General features: G+C 43.7%; 1 protein-coding gene across 3 annotated transcripts in view; it reads right to left on the reverse strand.

Annotated features, from left to right (window-relative positions):
* The window catches only part of MAP1B (microtubule associated protein 1B), a 104,191-nt gene extending 96,390 nt beyond the window's left edge, over window positions 1–7,801 (reverse strand). The window contains exon 1 of one of the 3 annotated variants that reach the window (XM_043547757.1): window positions 6,917–7,801. In XM_043547757.1, coding sequence (XP_043403692.1) covers window positions 6,917–7,034 — 118 coding nt within the window. In that variant the 5' untranslated portion in view covers window positions 7,035–7,801. Of the gene's footprint in view, window positions 1–3,583; window positions 4,191–6,916 lie in introns of those variants that run through there. The other 2 variants (XM_037903138.2, XM_043547756.1) reach the window with 2 other exon arrangements.
* Between the last annotated feature and the right edge of the window lie 12,376 nt (window positions 7,802–20,177).

The raw sequence follows: 20,177 nt of genomic DNA on the forward strand, positions 1-20,177 counted from the left end.
TTGTTTAGGGATAGACTACAAGCATTTGGTAGACCTATTAAGCAACACAGACATGGATTCAGTGATGCTGCAGGTACATAGTGTCTGTCCTGCCATCATTCGGTGCATTGACATCCTTTTGATGCAAATGTGTAGAGTGTAGATTTATGCCTGGATTGAGAGTCTACAATACAATACTGGAACAGAGCCAGATCACTCAGCCTGTCAATATGCAAAACACAAGATTCAAGAAAATGCTGGAAGCTTAAAGAAAATAATTACATTTCATTTTATCTTAAAGAGCATTTTCTATATTTGAAGGTCCATGATTCAGCATTTCTGATATAAACACCATATTTCAAATAGAAAAGGAGTACTTGTGGCACCTTAGAGACTAACCAATTTATTTGAGCATGAGCTTTCGTGAGCTACAGCTCACTTCATCGGATAGTAAAAGTGATAACGTCAGGTTTAAGTGAGATGGAGATTAAATCTATAAACCAAGGACAATTTAAAGATAAAATATTACATGCATAACAATATACAGTCAGTGAAAATACAATGGACCTGGGATCATTACTTCTTTCCGGGGTATTAGGAATACAGATGCCGCTAGCCCCTGGACTAATTATACAGCAGAATGGGCACACCCACAAGCCTTAGTCTGTGTGCTAGACCAGTGGATAGATACTGAAGCCATTTTTTGACACATCAGAAGGCAACCCTAGACCACTAGAAGACTGCCATTTCAAAGAGATACTTCAGAATTTAAAAATACAGTTGGCAAACTCAAAACAAGACACCCTCTCTTCATGAAATTTAAAGCAACTGAATCTGCAATCATCCAGGCTGTGTAAGACCAACCCACTGATGTAAATTATCAGATAATATCTTCTCTGTTTTTCTTCAGTACTGTACAAGAATCCACAATCTTCAGTGATGATGCTCAAAAGACATACCAGACAAGACAGCAAAGAAGAAGAGTTAACAGGGACGCTGAACTCTTGAAGGCCTTGTTGAGAATGGATGGTTTTGGAATGGACTATTTTTTCCAGATAGTAGTGAGCTTTCCTCTGAAAAGAGGAGATTCATCAAGCCCATATTTATTCCACAAATATATAGCTACAGACTCCCCCAGTGTGTTAATCCAGAACAAAGCAGATGAACATAAAATCAGTGATATCTCCAGCAGCTGAATTCCTAATCAGATCTGCCACCTGCAGGAGAGAGGTGACTTCTAATCCAAAATTTTGAGTAGACAGCCCACAGGGTTGCTTATAAATATTTAAAATATGCTATGCTTTGTGAGTTTGGGTGGCAGCAATGGAAACCGTACAGCAGGAATTACACAGCAGAAGCTTCAAGAGCCTGAAGAGGATTTCTTCAGAGGAAGGATGACATCAGATGTCTTGAGGGCAGAAGACACATCCGTTTGCTCTATTAATTATTAATAATTTGATTTAAAAATGCAGCCAACTCAGCTTTAACTCAATCAAAACTTGAGTAAAATTAGGAAAATACACTGACCAAGTGGCTCTAAATTACAGAGCAGAGCAACAACAGTTTTCACTGGAAGACAATGGCAGCTATAAAGATAAAAAAGGTAATTTTAAAAGGTGGTTAGCTGTGACTAGCTAATCCTTAATCAGAAAGGAGTAAAAAATACATTTGGGAAAAAAATAATGAAGTAAGACAGATGGTGGGTGGTGAAGCTACAATAGGAAGAGACAATTGAAGTCCTATTGAGACTGCTGAACCACACCTATAAGCCAAGAACGGTAACCAATTCACTGTTTAAAAGGTCTCCCTCTGACAATGGACATTTTCTGAAATCTCTACCCTCATCAGCCCAAAAAAGAAAACACATTTGTTACAAAAACATCAGTAATGTAGCTTAATAAACTATGGCATCTAGTAATGGTTTTACTTGTACTACATATCAATATAGTGCCATCATAGCATTTTCCAATTCACTGAAATCTATTATTTAGAAACAATAGCAAGGACTGATTGAAAAATCATGATTTTCTTACTTATATTTTGATGGAGTTGTGACTTTTAAAAAAAATATAGCAAATATTCTGAATAATAGCAACAGCCTGTAGCTGGATAATGTAAGGATTGTGAGAGTGAATGTTTAGATATTTAAATTTTAATCACTTAAATCTTTGTTGTTTTTCTTCTATAAAAATCTATTCCTATAAAATTCTCTAAAGCAAACAAAAAGTCTTATTGCTGAAAGTTAGAAACAATAGAAGCAGCTGCGTTCCTGCTCAGGGGTTTCTCGCTATTCAGAACTACGACTCCCCAAATCTCTTAGATTTTATTTTGCAGTGACGAAATGCAGTTTGTTTTTAAAAATAATTGTTTAAAAATGTATTTTTTCTTGGCTATGTGAACGCCCTTTGTCCGCTATGGGCTGCCATAGGGACCGCAGTGCGGACTGCACCACGCCCACGAGCCGGTATCTCTGGGCAGACAGACTCCAGCAGCACCAAGAGGGGAATAGAGAAAGCGAGGGAGGCATTGCTGCTGCTGCAGAAGACCGGAACGACCTCTGCAGAAAAAAACACTAGCACAGCGGAGTAACAATGGCGGGGGGGGACACAGAGAAGCAATAGTGGGGGGACGGCTCGAGATCAGTTGCAGTGGAGGGAGAGGTCTGTTGTCTCACCCGTTCACCTTCTCCTGCCTTGTGTCTTAGGCTGTGTGGGTGCAGCAAAAGCCAACTGCAGATCTTTGTGCGGGGGAAGCCAGCGCGATATAGGAGCCTCCTCCTTAATTTCTGCTGCTGCTTTATGGACTAAATAGCCACGTATGTCTCATGATACTGCACCTAAACTACTCGATTAACATTGGCTTGACCACAAAGATCAGATTCCTGCAGTCTCTGTCCCCCGTTCTTTATGTCTGGACATTCTCGATGGAGAAGGGACACCTACGAGGCTGTAGGTCGGGGTGGGGGGATTGTAAAGAAAAGGGGCATAAAATAAGCCCCCTCTTCAGCAGGCAGAGATTTCCGTTTGGCTTTCCCCAGTTTTCCTTGTGAAATGGAAAAATGGGCAATGATGTCACGCAAGGTGGGGCGCTCCTCGAGCTAAGAGGAAAATTCTTCCCCCATGCGCCAAACGGAACCACCAAAACCGCTTCAGGGAACCACAGCTGCCCCCCTCCGCCGGCTCCAGCCCCAGCCACCCTCCCGACCCCTCCAAGGCGCGTCAGCCAGCCGAGGAGGTTGAAGCCTGGCTGGCTGGGCTGGGCTAGCCCCGTTGCCAACTGTTAGCGCTGCAGCTCGGAGCGGAGGATTTTCCCCCCTCCGAGCAAAGGGAGTGGTTGCATCAGATTCTTTTCTCCTTGTGGTTTAGTGAAGGCAACATCTTGACTCCTGGCGCCGGACGCTGCGAACTGCAGCCCCGCTCGTGGCAGACGTGAGGAGCCAAGGGCGGGCACCGAACCGGGGGCATTTGTGGCCGATAAAAAAGGAGAAGGGGGGAGGGTCTCTAAAGAGGAGACAACAGCAAGGACTTCTGTGCAACCTGTGGTTGCCCCCGTGCCTCCCACCCGCAGCAGAAGGGCTGTTCTCGGGGCGGGCCGGGCACCTTACCTCGCTCTATGTTGCCGATGGCTCGCCTCAGGTGCTCCTCGGTCACGAGCTCGCCGATGACCACCAGCAGGTAGAATTTGCTGTCGAGGAAGCGGTGCGAGAGGCTGGGTGTGGGGGACGTGGGGTTGGGGATGCTACAAGACGGGTCCGGCTCCGCTTCCACCACCACGGTCGCCATCCTGCCAGCCCCTCTGCTCCTCTTGCTGCTGCTCGGGGCCGGGGGGCAGGGAGGGAAAGGATTATCTCCAGCGGTGCCTCCCTCCTCGGCGCCGAGCGGTGCCGGGCTGCGGGCAGCAGGAGAGTGAGGGCGGGCTGGGAGGCGGCGGCGCTTTTATACCGAGACGGTGCAGGGCTGGGACCCGGGGAGGAGGAGGGGACCCAGCACATCCCGGCGCGTTGCTGCCGCCGCTGTTCCAGCATCCACAGCTGATGTCATCTGCAGCAAATCATCCCCGGCGCTGCCTCCGGAAGCAGAAGGAACGAGGTGTGCAAACAATGCCCAAGGCTGAGCAAGGTGTGGGGGGGCCTGGGGCCCAGCAAACTGCCCTGCCTTTGCAGCAAAACCCCCACCCCTCCCCCCCCCCGGCCTCAGCACACAGACCCCCAGCGAGAGGGCAGCCGAGGAGCAAAGTTCAGGCCAAAGCTGACCCCCTCCCCAGTCCTCAGCTGGGGTAGCACAGGGCTTTTCCTCTCCAAAACTGCATGAGAGCAGTACCTTCACGGGGCACCCTCTTTTGCCCCTGCCTGTCACAACTCCATAGGGACCCTAGCCACAAAATGCGCACCCGCATCCATGTGTGAACTTTCGCTTTCGCCTATTTTAAATAGAGCCAGTCATGAAGTGCAGAGCCACAGGTCACCTTCTGGAACGGGGGTGCTTGCCCTGAGGATTTTGGTTTAGGTCCGATCTCCATTCACAAAGATAATATCCCTTATAATAAAAGTATGTACAGCAATAATCTACAGTAGTAATTGTCCAGACTCCTGCATTGCACCATAATACTGCTGCAGAACTTGAGGAAGTTACTGTAGAATACTGTAGCCTGTTTTTACAAGGGGGAATTCAGACGTTCCCTTTAGTCTTTTTATTTTAAAACCAGTTACCATAATCAAACATTCTGAAACTAAGGCCTTTGTTAACATAAACAGTGCTCTGCAGATACAGGATTCACTCCTGGGAAGTGGTCCTTCCATGATGCTTTGGGTAGACTACAAAAAACTCAGTCCCTGCATAAACAGTTTGAGCCAGAGCTCCACCAGTGACTTATGAAAGAACACACCCAGAATTACAATAGTAAATTTGGAAGGGATCTAAATTCTTATGCTCCAATGCATAAAGATAAACTGCCCACAGGATAAGCTTTTTCTCAGCTGGGTAGAGGTTATCCCATTACTACTTCATGCAGGGTTTAATGCAATTTCCTCTGAAACAGTTGGCACTGGCTACTGTCAAACATAGGAATCTCAGCTGAAGGGACCATTGTTCTCATGAAGTATGAGAGCTCCTATGTTCCCAAAACGTGTATTTTTATTTTTACAACACTCTGTAGTCACTATAACAAACAAGTATTTCAGATGTTATAAATAATAGTAATAATGTATTGGTATTAGAGTAGGGCCTAGAGGCCCCAACCAAGATCAGGACTCCATTATGCTAGGTGCTGTTTAAACACAGAGACAGTCTTTGTCCAGATGAGTTTACAGTCCAAGTAAGCAAGACAGAGGAAGGGTGGGAGAGAAAACAGAGGCACAGAGAAGTGAAGTGTCTTGCCCAAGGTCACAGAGCAGATCAGTGACAAAACCAAGAATAAATTCCATGTCTCCTGCCTATTCACTATGAAATAGTATAACAAGACAAGCAATATGGTCCATATAGCCATGTGTTTCTAACATGAATAAACCTTCTCCAGATAAACACAGAGAGCATGCCAAATTCTGGCTAATGTGAGGAAACTGACCTCTAACGGTGCATCTATACTAACATTTCTGAGCCATTTTCCTGCATCTGTATAGTTTCCCTGGTGCTACTAGCCATGTAAATTGTGTTGTGGACTGGGCACAAGCATTTTGACAGCCATGTCATGTAAACCCAGAAGACTCAATGGAAAAAACTGTACAAAACAATTGAAAGCAATTTTCCTAAAATAGACACAGTCTTAATGGACACAAATATGCTGGAAAAGTGTCACTAATATGAACCATATTCTACCAGTTGTGACTATAGTTTTTTCCTGCTGAGAGTAGAGTTTTTCATGGCATGGTTGCACTGGTCTGTGTTGATACATGTGGGCACACAAATACATATGGATGATGCTAGCTTCTCCATAGCCAAGCCCTGTTATACTCATGCCCACATATACACTATTTCAGTTACAGACATGTTGAGAGGTCTCTAAAATTTTGTGGAGGATCCTACACAGAGGCAGGCAACTTCCAATGTTCTCTCCCACTCCTACATACAGGTTTTCTGGTATGCATACTACATGTGTATTACCTGCAAGAATTTAGCCCATAAGGTGAGGAGAGGGTGCATCTAAAAAGGTATTTTACTTAACGTTTACAAAACAGAGTGATAGTGATTCCCAAATATAAGGGTAAAAGATTTTTCACACATCACAGTCACAACAGGTTAAGTACATGAAATGCATTTGATAGCATTAATCACACAAGGTGCATTACCTGGGTGACTTAGTGCCTTCTGTTTAAAAAAAAAAAAAAATACTATGACCACAACAGAAACAAACAACTGTGGGAAAATTATCTGTTGAGATTGTAAGCAATAAGGTTTACTTAAACAAAATAAACCAAAAAACCTCATAAATATATGTATATGATACAAGTATACCTAAGGTAGCCTGCTGAGGCATATGCTTCCGTAGTCTTGTGTTTTAAATGATGTTGCCACAGACTATATAAATATAACATATTACAGAAAATATACTATGACAATTTATAATATTGTGGTAGGAGCTGGTAGGTATATTAAAAACCCTAAGGGCCAGATGCTACCATTTGGAAGAAAAAAGAAACCACCAGTTTTGTCTCTATCTGATCTCTGAGGGCTGAGTCTGGCTCATAGATATTTTGCATTCCTTCGATACTCACAAGCACATACAACTGGCAGATCTAAGGTAAAGTTGGGGCCAATAGCATGCTTGTTACAAATGCAGTTCTAGCTTCATGGATATGGCTCTTGGAGAAGGTTGCAGATTCAGATTCACAGTTTACATGGTTGATGTTCATGTGACAATAACTTGCCCTGAAGCTTGTTTGTTGGCATTTTGAATTACAAAACAAATAAAACTTTGTCCTTGTACCCTACACTTTTCTTACCTGAAAAGAAGTTGTCTTCTTTACAAGTAACAATAAAATCTGAAAGCATAATCACCAGATCTTCAGTCAGGTGAAATGAGAAGATGAACTGTGAAAAGCTGACAATGTCACATGGCATTCAGTGTTTCAAAAAGATTTCAGCTTCCTAGCTGCAGAAAAATTACATAAATATACTATTTTGGATAAAGAAATAGCTAAATGAATGTAGACTGTACACATACAGATGTAGAAAGACAGTAACGGGTATCAACTGTTGAAAAAATGTTTAAAGTTCGTGTTACTGATCCATTTTTCGCTTGGTACCCAAATGATACACATAAGGCTGTATTTTCATCTTGGGGATCTGGTGATATTATTAATCCTCTTTATAATTAATTTACAATCTTAAGGTGAATATCACAGGAGACTCATGACTTGTCTAGCGCCTCCTCCTGGTCACTCTTGAGATTAGCCCTTGACGTCAACACCCCTTCCCATGGGTCGCACACCATCACGAAATCCATCTCTCAGGTCTGCAGCTCCTCTCTGGTCCCAGTAACCACAGCATCCTCTTCATGACACAGCCCTCCAGCTAGGTCACTCAGTGTTACCCCCCTTCCAGGTAAAGTCCTTCTAATTTCCATCACTCTCACAGAGACCCAGACAGTCTTCCTGTTCACTGCCCCGCAGATCTATGCCACACCCTCAGTGGCTGGTAGGGGAACCCAGGCCCATTCACTACTTTGGGTTCCAGTCCAAGGACCATACACTCAGCAGTTCTGGACTTCCCTCTCCTAGCCCTTACTGCTCTTACCCTGGACTGCTTCCTACAACTCCTGCAGCCTACATATCTCCCCAGCCTGCAAACACTCTTCCCAGGGAGTGACTACCCTCTCCCAGCAACAGCCCCCTTTGTTTGTTGCAGCTTCCTGGCTTTATAGGCCCCACCTGTTCCTGCACAGCTGAACCCGCTTGCAATCCCTGCTCCCTGGCTCTTCCTCCAGGTGCAGCCTGTGGAGTTAATAGACCTACCTGGCCACCTTAACCCCTTCCAGTCCTCTTTGCAGAGCACAAGACCTATTATCCACCACTGAAGTCCTATTTTAAGACCTTAAATGGAGTTTACATGGTGTATAGGCCTCCTAATTGCCTTCTGCCCAGGGCTGAATGTCACCCCAGTTGTAGAGGAAATACAATGCCCTCTGCACCACTGAAGTCTCATTTTATGAGCTTCAATGCAACTGCAATGATTCATAAGGCCTCGTGTGGTCCCTGTTTATTGAGGGGATGGTGTGAGCACAGTACAATACAGTATGACACAATATGATACAGAAATGTGTTGTGTGGTATTTACAACTTGAGTACTTCATGAAAAAGATGGATTTTCAGAAGTTTTCAGAAAGAGAGGAAATGGGGCTTCGCTTACCATAATTACAGAGCCTTGCCAAGTAGCACCTGTAAGTGTGTGGTGAAGTCAGTGATGTGCCGCCAACATTTTAACAAGGAGCACCGTCAACACTTTCTGCCTCAGTTGGAGATAATGTGACATTTCCTGGGTAAAATACGCTTCTCCCACTTCCAAAAATTCATCAATCCAGTTCCATACGCCTTCCTTCCCCCCCACTTTCCCACCCCCCAAAAAATCAGTTCTTCCATTCCCACACATTTCCTAACCCAGACTTCATGGAGTCTTCTCTATGTTGCTCCCCTGCTTGGCAACTCTTCCTCACAGCAGCAGCAATGGTGGCAGGTGGATGTCCTGCAGTCTCTGTGGGCAGCGTTAGAAATAGACATGTCATGCTGTGGTTGGTCAGGAGACAAGAAGGTCTTATCAGACCTGGGCTCCATGATCTGTTGGGAAACAGGTTCCCTTTAATTTCTGAGATAGGTAGGTTTTCCCTGACTATAGGCAGGATCCCACAGCTGGCACTGATGAGGAAGTTCTTGTGGCAAGCTGATTCAGTCCCACACTCAGAGTGGGCTGAACATTTTTTTGTGAAAAAAGTTTAATAAAAAATTCAAGAAAAAGTTGACCATCTCTATGCTTAATTAAACAATATATAAAATTAGTAGAGCTGGTTGCTATTTTTTCATCCAAATTTATGTTTTTAATCAAGTAATTTCAGTTCTGACTATCTTTTTTTAAAAAACAGATATTTTACAATATTTTCAATTTTTTCCATTATAAAATGGGAAAATACCACCTTCTCTCTGTTCCCCCTCCCCTTCCCACTAGAAAAATGGAGGAAATGTAAAAAACATTGAAGTGAGACAATGTAACACTTTTGCTTTTTTAAAGTAACACTTTCTCTCACTTTTTAAAACTGTGTCTCAAAGTGAGAGAAAGTAACACAAAGTAAGAGTGGATTTTTTTCCAATGGGGTGGGGGGAATAAGAAGTGTGAGAGAAAAAGTGTTTTTCCCTCTGCCTTTTTCTAACATTAATTCCTCCCCCTTTGCACTCCCCCAGTGGAAAGAAGGGGGAAGCATAAGGAAAAAAGCAACACAAAAATGGAGGAAAACACACCATGTTTTTCACTAAATGAAGGTAAGGGAAAGAGGGATTTTTCCCACAAAAAAGAAAAAAGTTTCAATACAAAACTTTAACAAATTTCATTGTGAACATTTTAATCAAAAACAAAAAAATTCAAAACATTTTTTGATTGAACAATGAAAACAATTGGGTTTTTTCAATTTCCATGGCAAAGTAGGCCAGTTTTGACCAGCTCTAGAAATTAGATGCTCCTTACCAAGTAAGATGACACTAAAAATATGGTTATAGTTGATAAGAACATAGGCAGTTATGATATCCATGGTATCTCAAAAGTTTCTGAAGCAAAATAGTCAAAATTTAGATTTAAACAATGAATAATAAGAGAGCCTGAATCAACACAATGTTCCACCAGTTTTGAGTTCCATAGATGCTGCTCTAGAGAGATGAAATTTATGTAACTGTTGATATGGGTTATGACTTGGATTTACGTGGGTTGTCTGCTTTCTTTTAATTGCTCTCAATAAACTACAAGATAAAGCATTATCTTGCAGTGTTAGGAAAGAATATGTAATTTATATCTTGATCTATGCCAGTCTGGGGGGGATTTATAATCCAGAGAGAGCTGATCTTGCTCCCATTCAAACCAATTATGAAGCTCCCACTGACTTCCATGGGATCAGGATTGAGCCCTAGCTTTGTAAGTGACTACTCTGCTTGTTATGTGAATGTATTGTGTAAAAAATGTATCTACCGTTATATAAGGGCTTATTCCTGTGTTCTCCTGGGCAGGCTCAAAGGGCCCAAAGTGTAATGCCAAAGCCACTGTTCTGCTGCATCGGGAAAGGACCAGATAAGAAGAGGCCACACGGGCATTGTCTGGCAGAATGCACAACTCTGTTTGTGGTCTTGGGTAGGATATGTGGACATTGCCAGCGTGGGGGAGGGATAGCTCAGTGGTTTGAGCGTTGGCCTGCTAAACCCAGGGTTGTGAGTTCAATCCTTGAGGGGGCCATTTAGGGATCTGGGTCAAAAATTGGGCGTTGCTCTGACCGAGGGAGGGGCAATTGACGACATGGCTTACAGGGTTGGTTTACAGGGAATTAAAATCAACAAAGGGGGTGGCTTTGCAAGAAACAGAATGGCCCCCTCAAGGATAGAACTCAAAACTGGGTTTAGCAGGCGGTTGATTTCACGGAGGGAGGGAGGGTTTTCTGGTAGGCTTGCCTCAGCTCCTTAAGTTTCACGTGGCACTGCTTCGGGTCCCTGTTATGGCCTCTGTCCTTCATGCCCTGGGAGATTTTGACAAATGTTTTGGCATTTCGAAAACTGGAACGGAGTTCTGATAGCACGGATTCCTCTCCCCATACAGCGATTAGATCCCATACTTTCTGTTCGGTCCATGCTGGAGCTCTTTTGCGATTCTGGGACTCCATCATGGTCACCTCTGCTGATGAGCTCTGCACTCACCTGCAGCTTGCCATGCTGGCCAAACAGGAAATTGAAATTCAAAAGTTCGCGGGCCTTTTCCTGTCTACCTGACCAGTGCATCTAAGTTGAGAGTGCTGTCCAGAGCGGTCACAATGGAGCACTCTGGGATAGCTCCCGGAGGCCAATACCGTCTAATTGCGTCCACAGTATCCCAAATTCGACCCAGCAAGGCCGATTTCAGCGCTAATCCCCTTGTCGGGGGTGGAGTAAGGAAATCAATTTTAAGAGCTCTTTAAGTCGAAAAAAGGGCTTCGTCGTATGGACGGGTGCAAGGTTAAATTGGTTTAACGCTGCTAAATTCGACCTCAATTCCTAGTGTAGACCAGGGGTAAGAGAGTACCAAGGGAGTGCAGAGACTGACAGACTCATTCAAGGGCAGCACAAAATGGGGGAGTTGAGAGTCCTTGTATACTCCCCAGCTGTGCCCCCTCATGAGGGCTAGCCACAGTCTGTCCCTAAATGTTTCACTAATTTAGGTAAGACACTTGAAATGTTGAATTGTTGAATGATATTGCTGGAAGAAATGCTATACTGCTCTAACTATATTTCTGAAATATGGAATGTTGATTTGTTTTTTTCTTATAATAAATAAAATATAGCAGCAATATTTTACGGAGTAATTTGAAAAAGTGTTATTTTCATTATACAACAGTATAGCTGAGGGAAATTTTAAAAAGTAGGAAATAAGTATTTAGTTTTAAGTTCTTTTGCAAATATTTAATTTGTTTTCCTCAAGCTGGCTTTAATTTTTTTTCAACCTCTCCTTAGGTATCTGCTTTCAAGGTTAGCCCAATGGCTGTTTTATCAACAGTTCTATGGCTATAAAGACAATGTCACCTTTTTATTTCAATTTTAAAAGCTCAAAGTTTAGTTTTTCAAAGTCTGAGGAACCCAAGCTTTGTGTTAACCAAATCTGAAGTACTTTATTGCCATCATGAAATATGCATTTTTTTAAAAATAGTACTGGCGACCATGTTTAAAATTATATGGCATAAGATTATTTCTTTCAGTGATATCTCACATTTGTATAGCATCTTTCCTCCTGAAGAATCCCAAATCACTTTACTCTAGTAACTCTCTCTTTCTATAGGAATAACTCCATCCAACATTTGAAATGCCACTATCTGTGTGTGTTGGAACACAGCACAGTGCAATTTTGCACAACCGTTTAGGAAAGGATATTAAGTAGTATAACATATCCAAGTAAAGTTACAGAGTGAATTTGAAATAAGCAGAATGTAATTATCAGATCGGAATTTGGCCAAGGCATCCTTGCTCTTATGCAAAGTGCTGTGAAATCTTTAGTGACAAATGGTAAAGGACCTGGTTTTCACATCTCATCCAAAAAAAGTCACCTCCACAGGGCATAGTGCCTTTTAACTATGGTGGGGCATTGGTTTACTAATAAATAAGAAAGAAAAGCACTCTCTACGCAGATTGTCAGTGTCAAAAGCACTCTGGGTTTTCCTTGGAGGTTTCCCCTTGAAGTATGTCTGAGCCCAATCCTCTCTAGCTTGTATCAGTGACATTAACGAAGTCCAGAATGTCTCCTTTTGGCCCACAGGCCATAAAATATCTCATGATTATTATTTTTTATAATCACACATTAAATTTTTAATAACACAGAAATCAATATAAATATTTCATTCACTACTTTTTCTTTTTGATTGATTTCTAGTTACCTTTTCATTTTCCATATCTCCCATTTCCACTCCAAATACCTCCTTCTAGCTTAGGCACAGCCTTCTCCTGCAGCTCAATTAGTGTCAACCACATTTTGTGCTAAGAAACCCAGGGAATATTAAACACCTCCCCAGGGCTATTTTTATGCAGAATGAAAAACTAATTTAAGATGGTGGTATTGGTAAAAGTGGCTAGATAGCTTGAGATAGATAGGTGCATGAGATTGTTGGTAAAACCAAGAGCCACTCTGCAAGCTATTGAGAGGTGTCTTGAATAGAAAGTTAGAGAGAGAAAATACAAAGGAAGCAGGTGGCATTATACAAAAAATTGAAACGGCACCATTTTTCTGCCTTGGAGATCCTTGATGTTTACTGCAGGTCTTGGTGTACTGCTGAAGCATGATCACTCTTACCAGCTTTCTTTTCTTTTAGTCAAAACGTACATTCCTAATGCACGGATCTACCTGGGAGAGTGGTTTGGTGATCTGCATATGCTCTGTTCTTGGTCCACGTTCAGCCTGAATTGGAAGGGGGTAAACAGTGAGAATAGTGAGGTATATGGGATTATAACTAGGAGCAACAAAATGAAATTTAACAAGGGATAAATTTAGGCTGAATATGAGGAAAAATTTCTGATGGTGAGATATATTTGGTTCTGGAAAACTCTCCCTAAGGGTATGTCTACACTGCCGTCTGATGGTGGGATTGCAACTTATGTAGACGTACGCAAGCTAGCTTTTGATTTAGCATGGTCTGTCTGACGGAGTACAACCCCACACAGGTCCCAAAGTATGTATTTGAGTGACTGCTGCCCATGCTGCCAAGGCTTCACTGCTGTTGTTACCAGAGCAAGCTTTGATCTAGCTCAGATATGGCTACATAAGGTGCAATCACACCTCCTTATTGCAGTGTAGACATACACTGACTCTGTCCCACTTTGATACCAGTACTTTCACGCTACATCTTCCCAGACTATCATGTTTGCTTGGCAGTCTGCTCCAGCATTTTCTCTCCTGGGACTTCTTCCAGTTGTCCTAAAATGGTTTCTATCTCTCTCACTACTGGAGCCCCCATTGCCACCACCACCACACCTAGATGAAGAATGGATGCTTGAGACCTTGCATATTATCTCCAACTTCATGAACATAAGAGCCAAGGTCTCTGCAGAATGCTTTGACTAGACTGTCAACACCTTTAAGGAAAATCTTCTCTCCTTTGCACAGGCTGATCTCCCTCAAAATATCAGGGCAGCCAGCAAGCAAGGTCCTGATTCTTCTGCCTGTCATTTTTTGAAACCTTGTGCTGGGTATAGTGGAAACCTGGAATTTGGGATTGCCTCAATATAATCAGTTTAGAAGTGACATTTGTATAGGCAGTTTTATATGCAGAAAGATAATGACTAACAGAAAGGAGTTTTTTTCCAAATTTGGAAATGTGATTATGTATTGTATGTGATCTAGTGACAGACAGAGTGGGTTCTCTTCTGATGATGATGGATTGCTTAGAACTTTAGCATTAAATGGCTTTTCTGGAATACCCTTTCTGAGTGTCACCTTAGGGTGAGAATGCTATCCTTGTACAAAAATATCAGAGCTGGTGGCTAGTCAAACACATTTCTGGTCTACTGTTGCCAGGGTGGACTGAATACTGCAGAGTGCTGTGGTGGATACAGCCCTCACCAAACTCTTAAGCTTTTCCCAACTTGACTAGTTCTGTTCTCTACACGAGTCTGTGCTAAAATGGCATGACTGAGTCCTTTTTTTATGTTCGTGATGATGGTTGTTATGGACTCACAACTGGTGGGTATCATGGAAGAAACAACAGTTCAGGAAGGATATGAATAAAGAGGGGGGCAGCTTTGCGAACCAGGTGTAGAAGATAATTCCATGCATGTTCTATGGGCAATCCTGAAAAAAAGGCCTGGGTATGGGAATGGGAGAAAGAAGGAAACTAAAGGGGCATCAAACGTGCCCTCACTGATTGAGGGGAGAGGCCAGCATGGGAAGCAATAGGAGTCGGGGTCCCAGATGTAGCCTGGGCAAAGGCAATACATTCATCAGTGGGAAAACAACAGGCCAAAGTCTGCCACACAATGTACTTCCCATTGACATCAGTGTAAATCAAGGCAGGATTGGGCCCAATATGCTTTCCTTCTCCGATAAACATAATGTTCTTAAAATGAAAGTTATCTGCTTTTACTGGTAAACTTCAGCCCTGGACATCAAGGCATAGTCATAATCCACCCCAGCATTTCCCCGTAGGCCCTCTGTGATTCCCCCAGCTATCTTTATCATAAGAGCTCACACCTTCTCCTTCAGACACTTAGAAAAAATGGTCAGTAACCATTAGCCAGCCCTCAGTACTAAGGATTTACCACACAGCCCTTAATCACTGTAATCAATGGAACTATTTTTGTGAGCAAAGACTGCATCATCATCTCCTAAGATTGCTGTACAGCCTGCTGCTCTTGAACTTCCTCCCTTCAGTGTCCCAGCATGTCACCCTGGTTCTGAGTCTGAAAACTGGTGGGCCTACTGTCATGAACAAGGGTTTTTAGGATTGGTTGCACTGTGATGTAACTGAACTCCACTCCTTTGGGGAGCAGTTTCTCCAGGCTACTCACAAACCCAGGTGTCCCAAGAGACAGTCCAATATATTATAAGTGATTCATTGGCCTGTGTATCTGATACAGTGGAAGGATTACTAGACTGAGAAAATGAGACTTTGGATCTATTCCTGACTCTGATTGACTTGCTGTGTGACTTTGAGTAAGTCACTTAAAGTGGAGTTTCACTCTTGCCTCTCAATGGCTTCCAGACCACACAGCTTCAGTTTAAAACTAGATAGATGTTCTAAGTGCCAGTTCTACAAACTCACCCTAGAATCCAATAAAGCTGTTTCATGCATCAAGAACTATAAAGATTTTGCACTCAGAATTTAATTAACACCCCTGTTGATGATGCATAAACCAGACTAGAATCCAGCTCATTTTCCAAGAGCTGTATTTGTTCTGCACTGCTAATGGGAATGAGTAGTAGTAAAATGTTATTTTAGTCAGTAAAGTAACAGGTGTCACTCTGAATACACACAGAGCAGATCTGTTAAGTAATAAGGTTCCATTTTACATAGGTCACATAAATAAATTTACATAAAGCCAAACTTTACTCTCATTTTCCCATCTGTTAAATGGGGATGATAATACCTGCTCATCTTTGTAAAGCTCTTTGAGATCAATAGATGGGAAGACCTATATCAGCACCAAGGATTCTTCTTCGAGTACTGTCCCTATGGGTGCTCCACTGTAGGTGTGTCTGCTTTCATGCACTGCTGATCGAAGAACTTTGGTAACAGTGTCCGTTCAGCTGGTGCATCTGTGCATACACTACTCCACTTCCTCTCATCCCCTTGCTCCACACGAGGCTAACCAGTGTTGCAGGGGCAAACCCACCTCAGTTCCTTTTTAACCACCCTGGCTAGGGATGGAGCCTGAGCTGTCCGTTACCAGATCATTACCTTCCATAGAATTGCTAGTTGTTTCTAGCTACCCTTTTAGAGCTCCCTTTTTTCTTTTTCACTCCTTTATCTTTTTTTTATTTAACCAAAAAAAAAAAAGCTTTACTTTAAACTTTATTTTTCTTTGACCTCCCCCTCCATCTGGGGACCTCCCCTGGACAGGGTATTCCAGGTTTACTGGGCTACAAGAAGTGTCTCAGTTGCAAAGAATCTATCCCAGTAACTGTCTGACATTCTCAGGGCATGCATTGCCTGGGAGAGAACCAAATCCCCCAGAAGGGTGGTTTATGCCAACAATTAACAGAGATAGAGAACTGACCTTCTAATGGAAGTGGCACTCCAACCACCCGCAGAGCTGTGCCAAGACTCTGGACCACAGGGATCTTCACCACAACCCTCTACATCTAAGGGAATACAGACTAACACGGCTGTTACTCTGAAACCTGTCATCTAAGGGAGGTGAACCTATAAAGACAACCACGAGCTACTCACCTAAGGCTTCTAAGAAAAGGGCTGAGAGTCCTCACACTGAGCCCTGACCGAGCTGAAAACCATCTCCAGCTCGTTTGGTATCATCAGTACCAAAGGCACCAAAGCTGTCTAAATCCAGTACCCAGAACTCACATGGTACCGCCCTGACAGAAAAAGTGGGGCTGCCTAAGAACTCAATGGGCACAGGCAAGGAATCATCAGTATCGACTGGGCGTGAGAAAACTAGAGAGTTCACCCTGGGGAAGGCTCCTTCAGTGCGGACATAGACGTCAGTACCATCGTCGGCACACGAGACATTGGAAGACAGCTCAACCAGGACTACATCGCCAACTCTTTGGTACTGACATCTCAGCACTGCCAACCACTACTGGTACCAATGCCTACAGCACTGCCAGACTTCCAGTATGCGGCAGACCTTTTGGTGCCTGAAGCACCAGATTCACCTATACTCGGTACTGGGCCCTCCGGTACCGAGTCCATCCAGAGCTCCAGACTCACTGGTGGCATCATACCATGCACTCCCGTTTTCGAGTGCTGAGTCAGACAGTGAGCAAGGAAACAGTCTCACGTCACTCCTCTCATCCACCCTATGGTACCAATTTCCAGTATGGACCTCAACCGTACCGTCCCTCTGACACCCAGCCTCCTTGGTATGGGCAGCTGTGGTACCAACCTCTGGGACCCTTCCCACACTCTCAATGGCCTTACTGGGACACTTGGCAGGAACATAGACACCGTGCCTCCCATAACTCTAACTTGGCCTATTAGGAGCCGATGAGACACCCTCCTTTGGCCACTGCATCAAGGGTATCCAAGCCCCCTGAACAGTTAAGAGAGGAACAAGAAGCTACCTCCCAGAATAACTTCTCCTCTTCATCAGATGAGACAGTGATGCCCCCTCCACCATCGTTGGCAGAGGGCGTCAAGCTTTTCCAGGAGCTAGCTTAGAGGGTGGCGGATGCATTACAACTACCATTACAAGACGTGACTGAGTCACACCATAAACTATTGGACATTTTACACTCCTCTGCCTTGTCCAGAGTAGAACTCCCTATTAACGAGGCTCTCTTGGACGCTGCTGAACTCATATGGCAGACCGCTGCATCAGTCCTGCCAACATGCAAGTGAGCCAATAAAAAATATTCCATGCCAGTGAAAGACATGGAATTTCTCTTCTCTTATCCACCCCCTAATTCAATCACTGTGGACACAGTGAACTCGAGGCCATCAGCATCACCTGAAATATACCCCCTATGACCTGAACTGGAAGCGCCTCAATTTTGGGGGGAGAAAAATATACTCATCAGCCACTACAGTTCCATATTGCAAAAGAGCAAGCCTTAATGGCAAAATATGATTACATCAACTACTCAAAACTCAATTCCTTTATTGAGCAGCTCCCAGATTCTCACAAAGATCAATTCAAAGCTATCATTAATGAAGGTCAACTGGTGGCAAAGACATCACTCCAGTCTGCACTCAGTGGAACTGATACAGTGGAATGTTCCATCTCCACTGCCATCATGATCCGATGAGCCCCTTAGCTGGACTTATGTGGTTTCCCCAAAGAGGGGCAAACAACTGTTGAGGACCTATGTTTTGAAGGCACAAAGCTGTTCACAGAAAAGACAGCCTCTTTCCTCCACACTTTGAAAGACACCACGGCCATTCTTTGATAGCTTGGAATCGATATACCTGGGCAGAAGAGAAAATATAGTCCTCAGCCTTTGTTCAGGCCCCACTTGTCACAATATTCATCCCAACGCTTGTATGAATCCCAAAAAAAGAAGTCCAGGTTCTTCAAACGGAACCTTTGGGCCCTCAACCTATTTCCTCACAGCCATTCACCTCATAACGACAGTTTTGATGAGCTGGTTGAGATACCATCAGACCACTCTCTTCAATACCATCCAATGCTGGAAAACCTCTCTCATCCCGATGGATGCCATCTCACCTCATTCCGCAGCACCTGGGAATGGATAACCTCTGACAAATGGGTACTGGAGGTTATTCAAGATGGGTACTCCCTCCATTTCACCTCCATACCTTCCCCGTCCATCTTCAGGGACCCTTCTCACAAGAGCCTGTTATGGCAAGAGATAGATCATCTCCTCCCTCAGCACAGGAGCCACAGAATCAGCCCCACATCTAAGAGGCAAAGACTTTTACTCTCGCTACTTCTTGATCTCCAACCTCCCTTTTTCTTGGGTACCCATACTAAACCTCAAAGTGCTCAACAAATTTGTCAAGGCTGAGAAATTCAAGATGGTCACTTTGGTGATGATTGTTTAAGCCTTAGAAAATATACTTTGCAGCAATAGTGACCTTCCACCAGCAGATAGAAGGATACTAAATTTTTTCCCACCTGACTACAAAGTCATTTCTCAAAGGCATAGCAAACGTCTTCCCAACCCAGGCTTCCTACCCCAATCGATCTACCCCAATAGAATCTCAATCTACTGTTAAAAGGACTGACTAGACCACCCTTTGAACCCATGACCACTTGTTCTTTAACTCACCTTTCCATGAAGATGGAATTCCTGATCGCCATTTCCTCGGCAAGAAGGATCGAGGAGATAGTGGCCCTGATGGCGCATCCCCCTTCTAAGTGTTCTTCCTTGACAAAGTCATGCTTAGACCACATCCAAAGTTCACCCCCAAAGTGACTTCTGCATTTCATGTGAACTAATTCATTCACCTTCCAACCTTTTATCCCAAGCCTCACCAGGATAATAGGGAAGCCATCCCCACTCCGCTTGACATAAGGAGAGCCTTAGCCTTTTATTTGGATAGGACAAGAGTTTTTAGAAAATCTCCAAGACGCTTCCTCTCCATCGAAGACAGATCTAGAGGCGCAGCGATTTCAGCTTAAAGAGTCTCTACATGGGTCTTGAACTGCATCGCACTCTATCAGATTTGCAATTTAGCACCCCATCTACAATCTGCACACATTCTACGAGATCGTTTTCCTTATCAGTTGCCTTCTCCAAGGGTGTCCCTATATCTGAACTCTACAGAGCAGCTACATGGGCTTCTGCACATACCATTACAGAACACAATGCCATCCTGGGGGACTCTGCTGCAGATGCCAGATTTGGTGCCACAGTATTATCATCTATAACAGACTCAACTCTGAAGCCCCAGCTTCCAGCGGGGGGATACTGCTCAGGAATCACCTACAGTGGAGCACGCATAGTGACACTATTCGAAGAAGAAATTACTCACCTAGTGCAATAATGATGGTTCTTCAAGATGGTGTGTCCTTACCAGTGCTCCATGACTCACCCTCCTCCCCTCGACTTTGGAGTTCTCATCATACACTCTGCAGTAGAGAAGGAACTGTGGAGAGTTCACCCATGCAACGTGTATTAGCCTTGTGGCAGAGCACGAGGCAGGGGGAGGCGGAAGCACATGCACGGGCTACCAAAGTTCTCCAATCGGCAGCGCAGGGACGCAAACATACCTGCAGTGGAGGACCCATAGGGACACACAGCTCAAAGAACCAGTAACTTCTTATTCATTTTTGTGTTTATTATTATTGTCCTGATTCTGCAACCCTTGTTCAGAAAAGTCAAATCAGAGGTACATGTGAGCTACATGTATCTCTACATTTA

Source organism: Chelonia mydas, chromosome 5, assembly GCF_015237465.2.
Source record: "Chelonia mydas isolate rCheMyd1 chromosome 5, rCheMyd1.pri.v2, whole genome shotgun sequence".
NCBI lineage: Eukaryota > Metazoa > Chordata > Testudines > Cheloniidae > Chelonia > Chelonia mydas.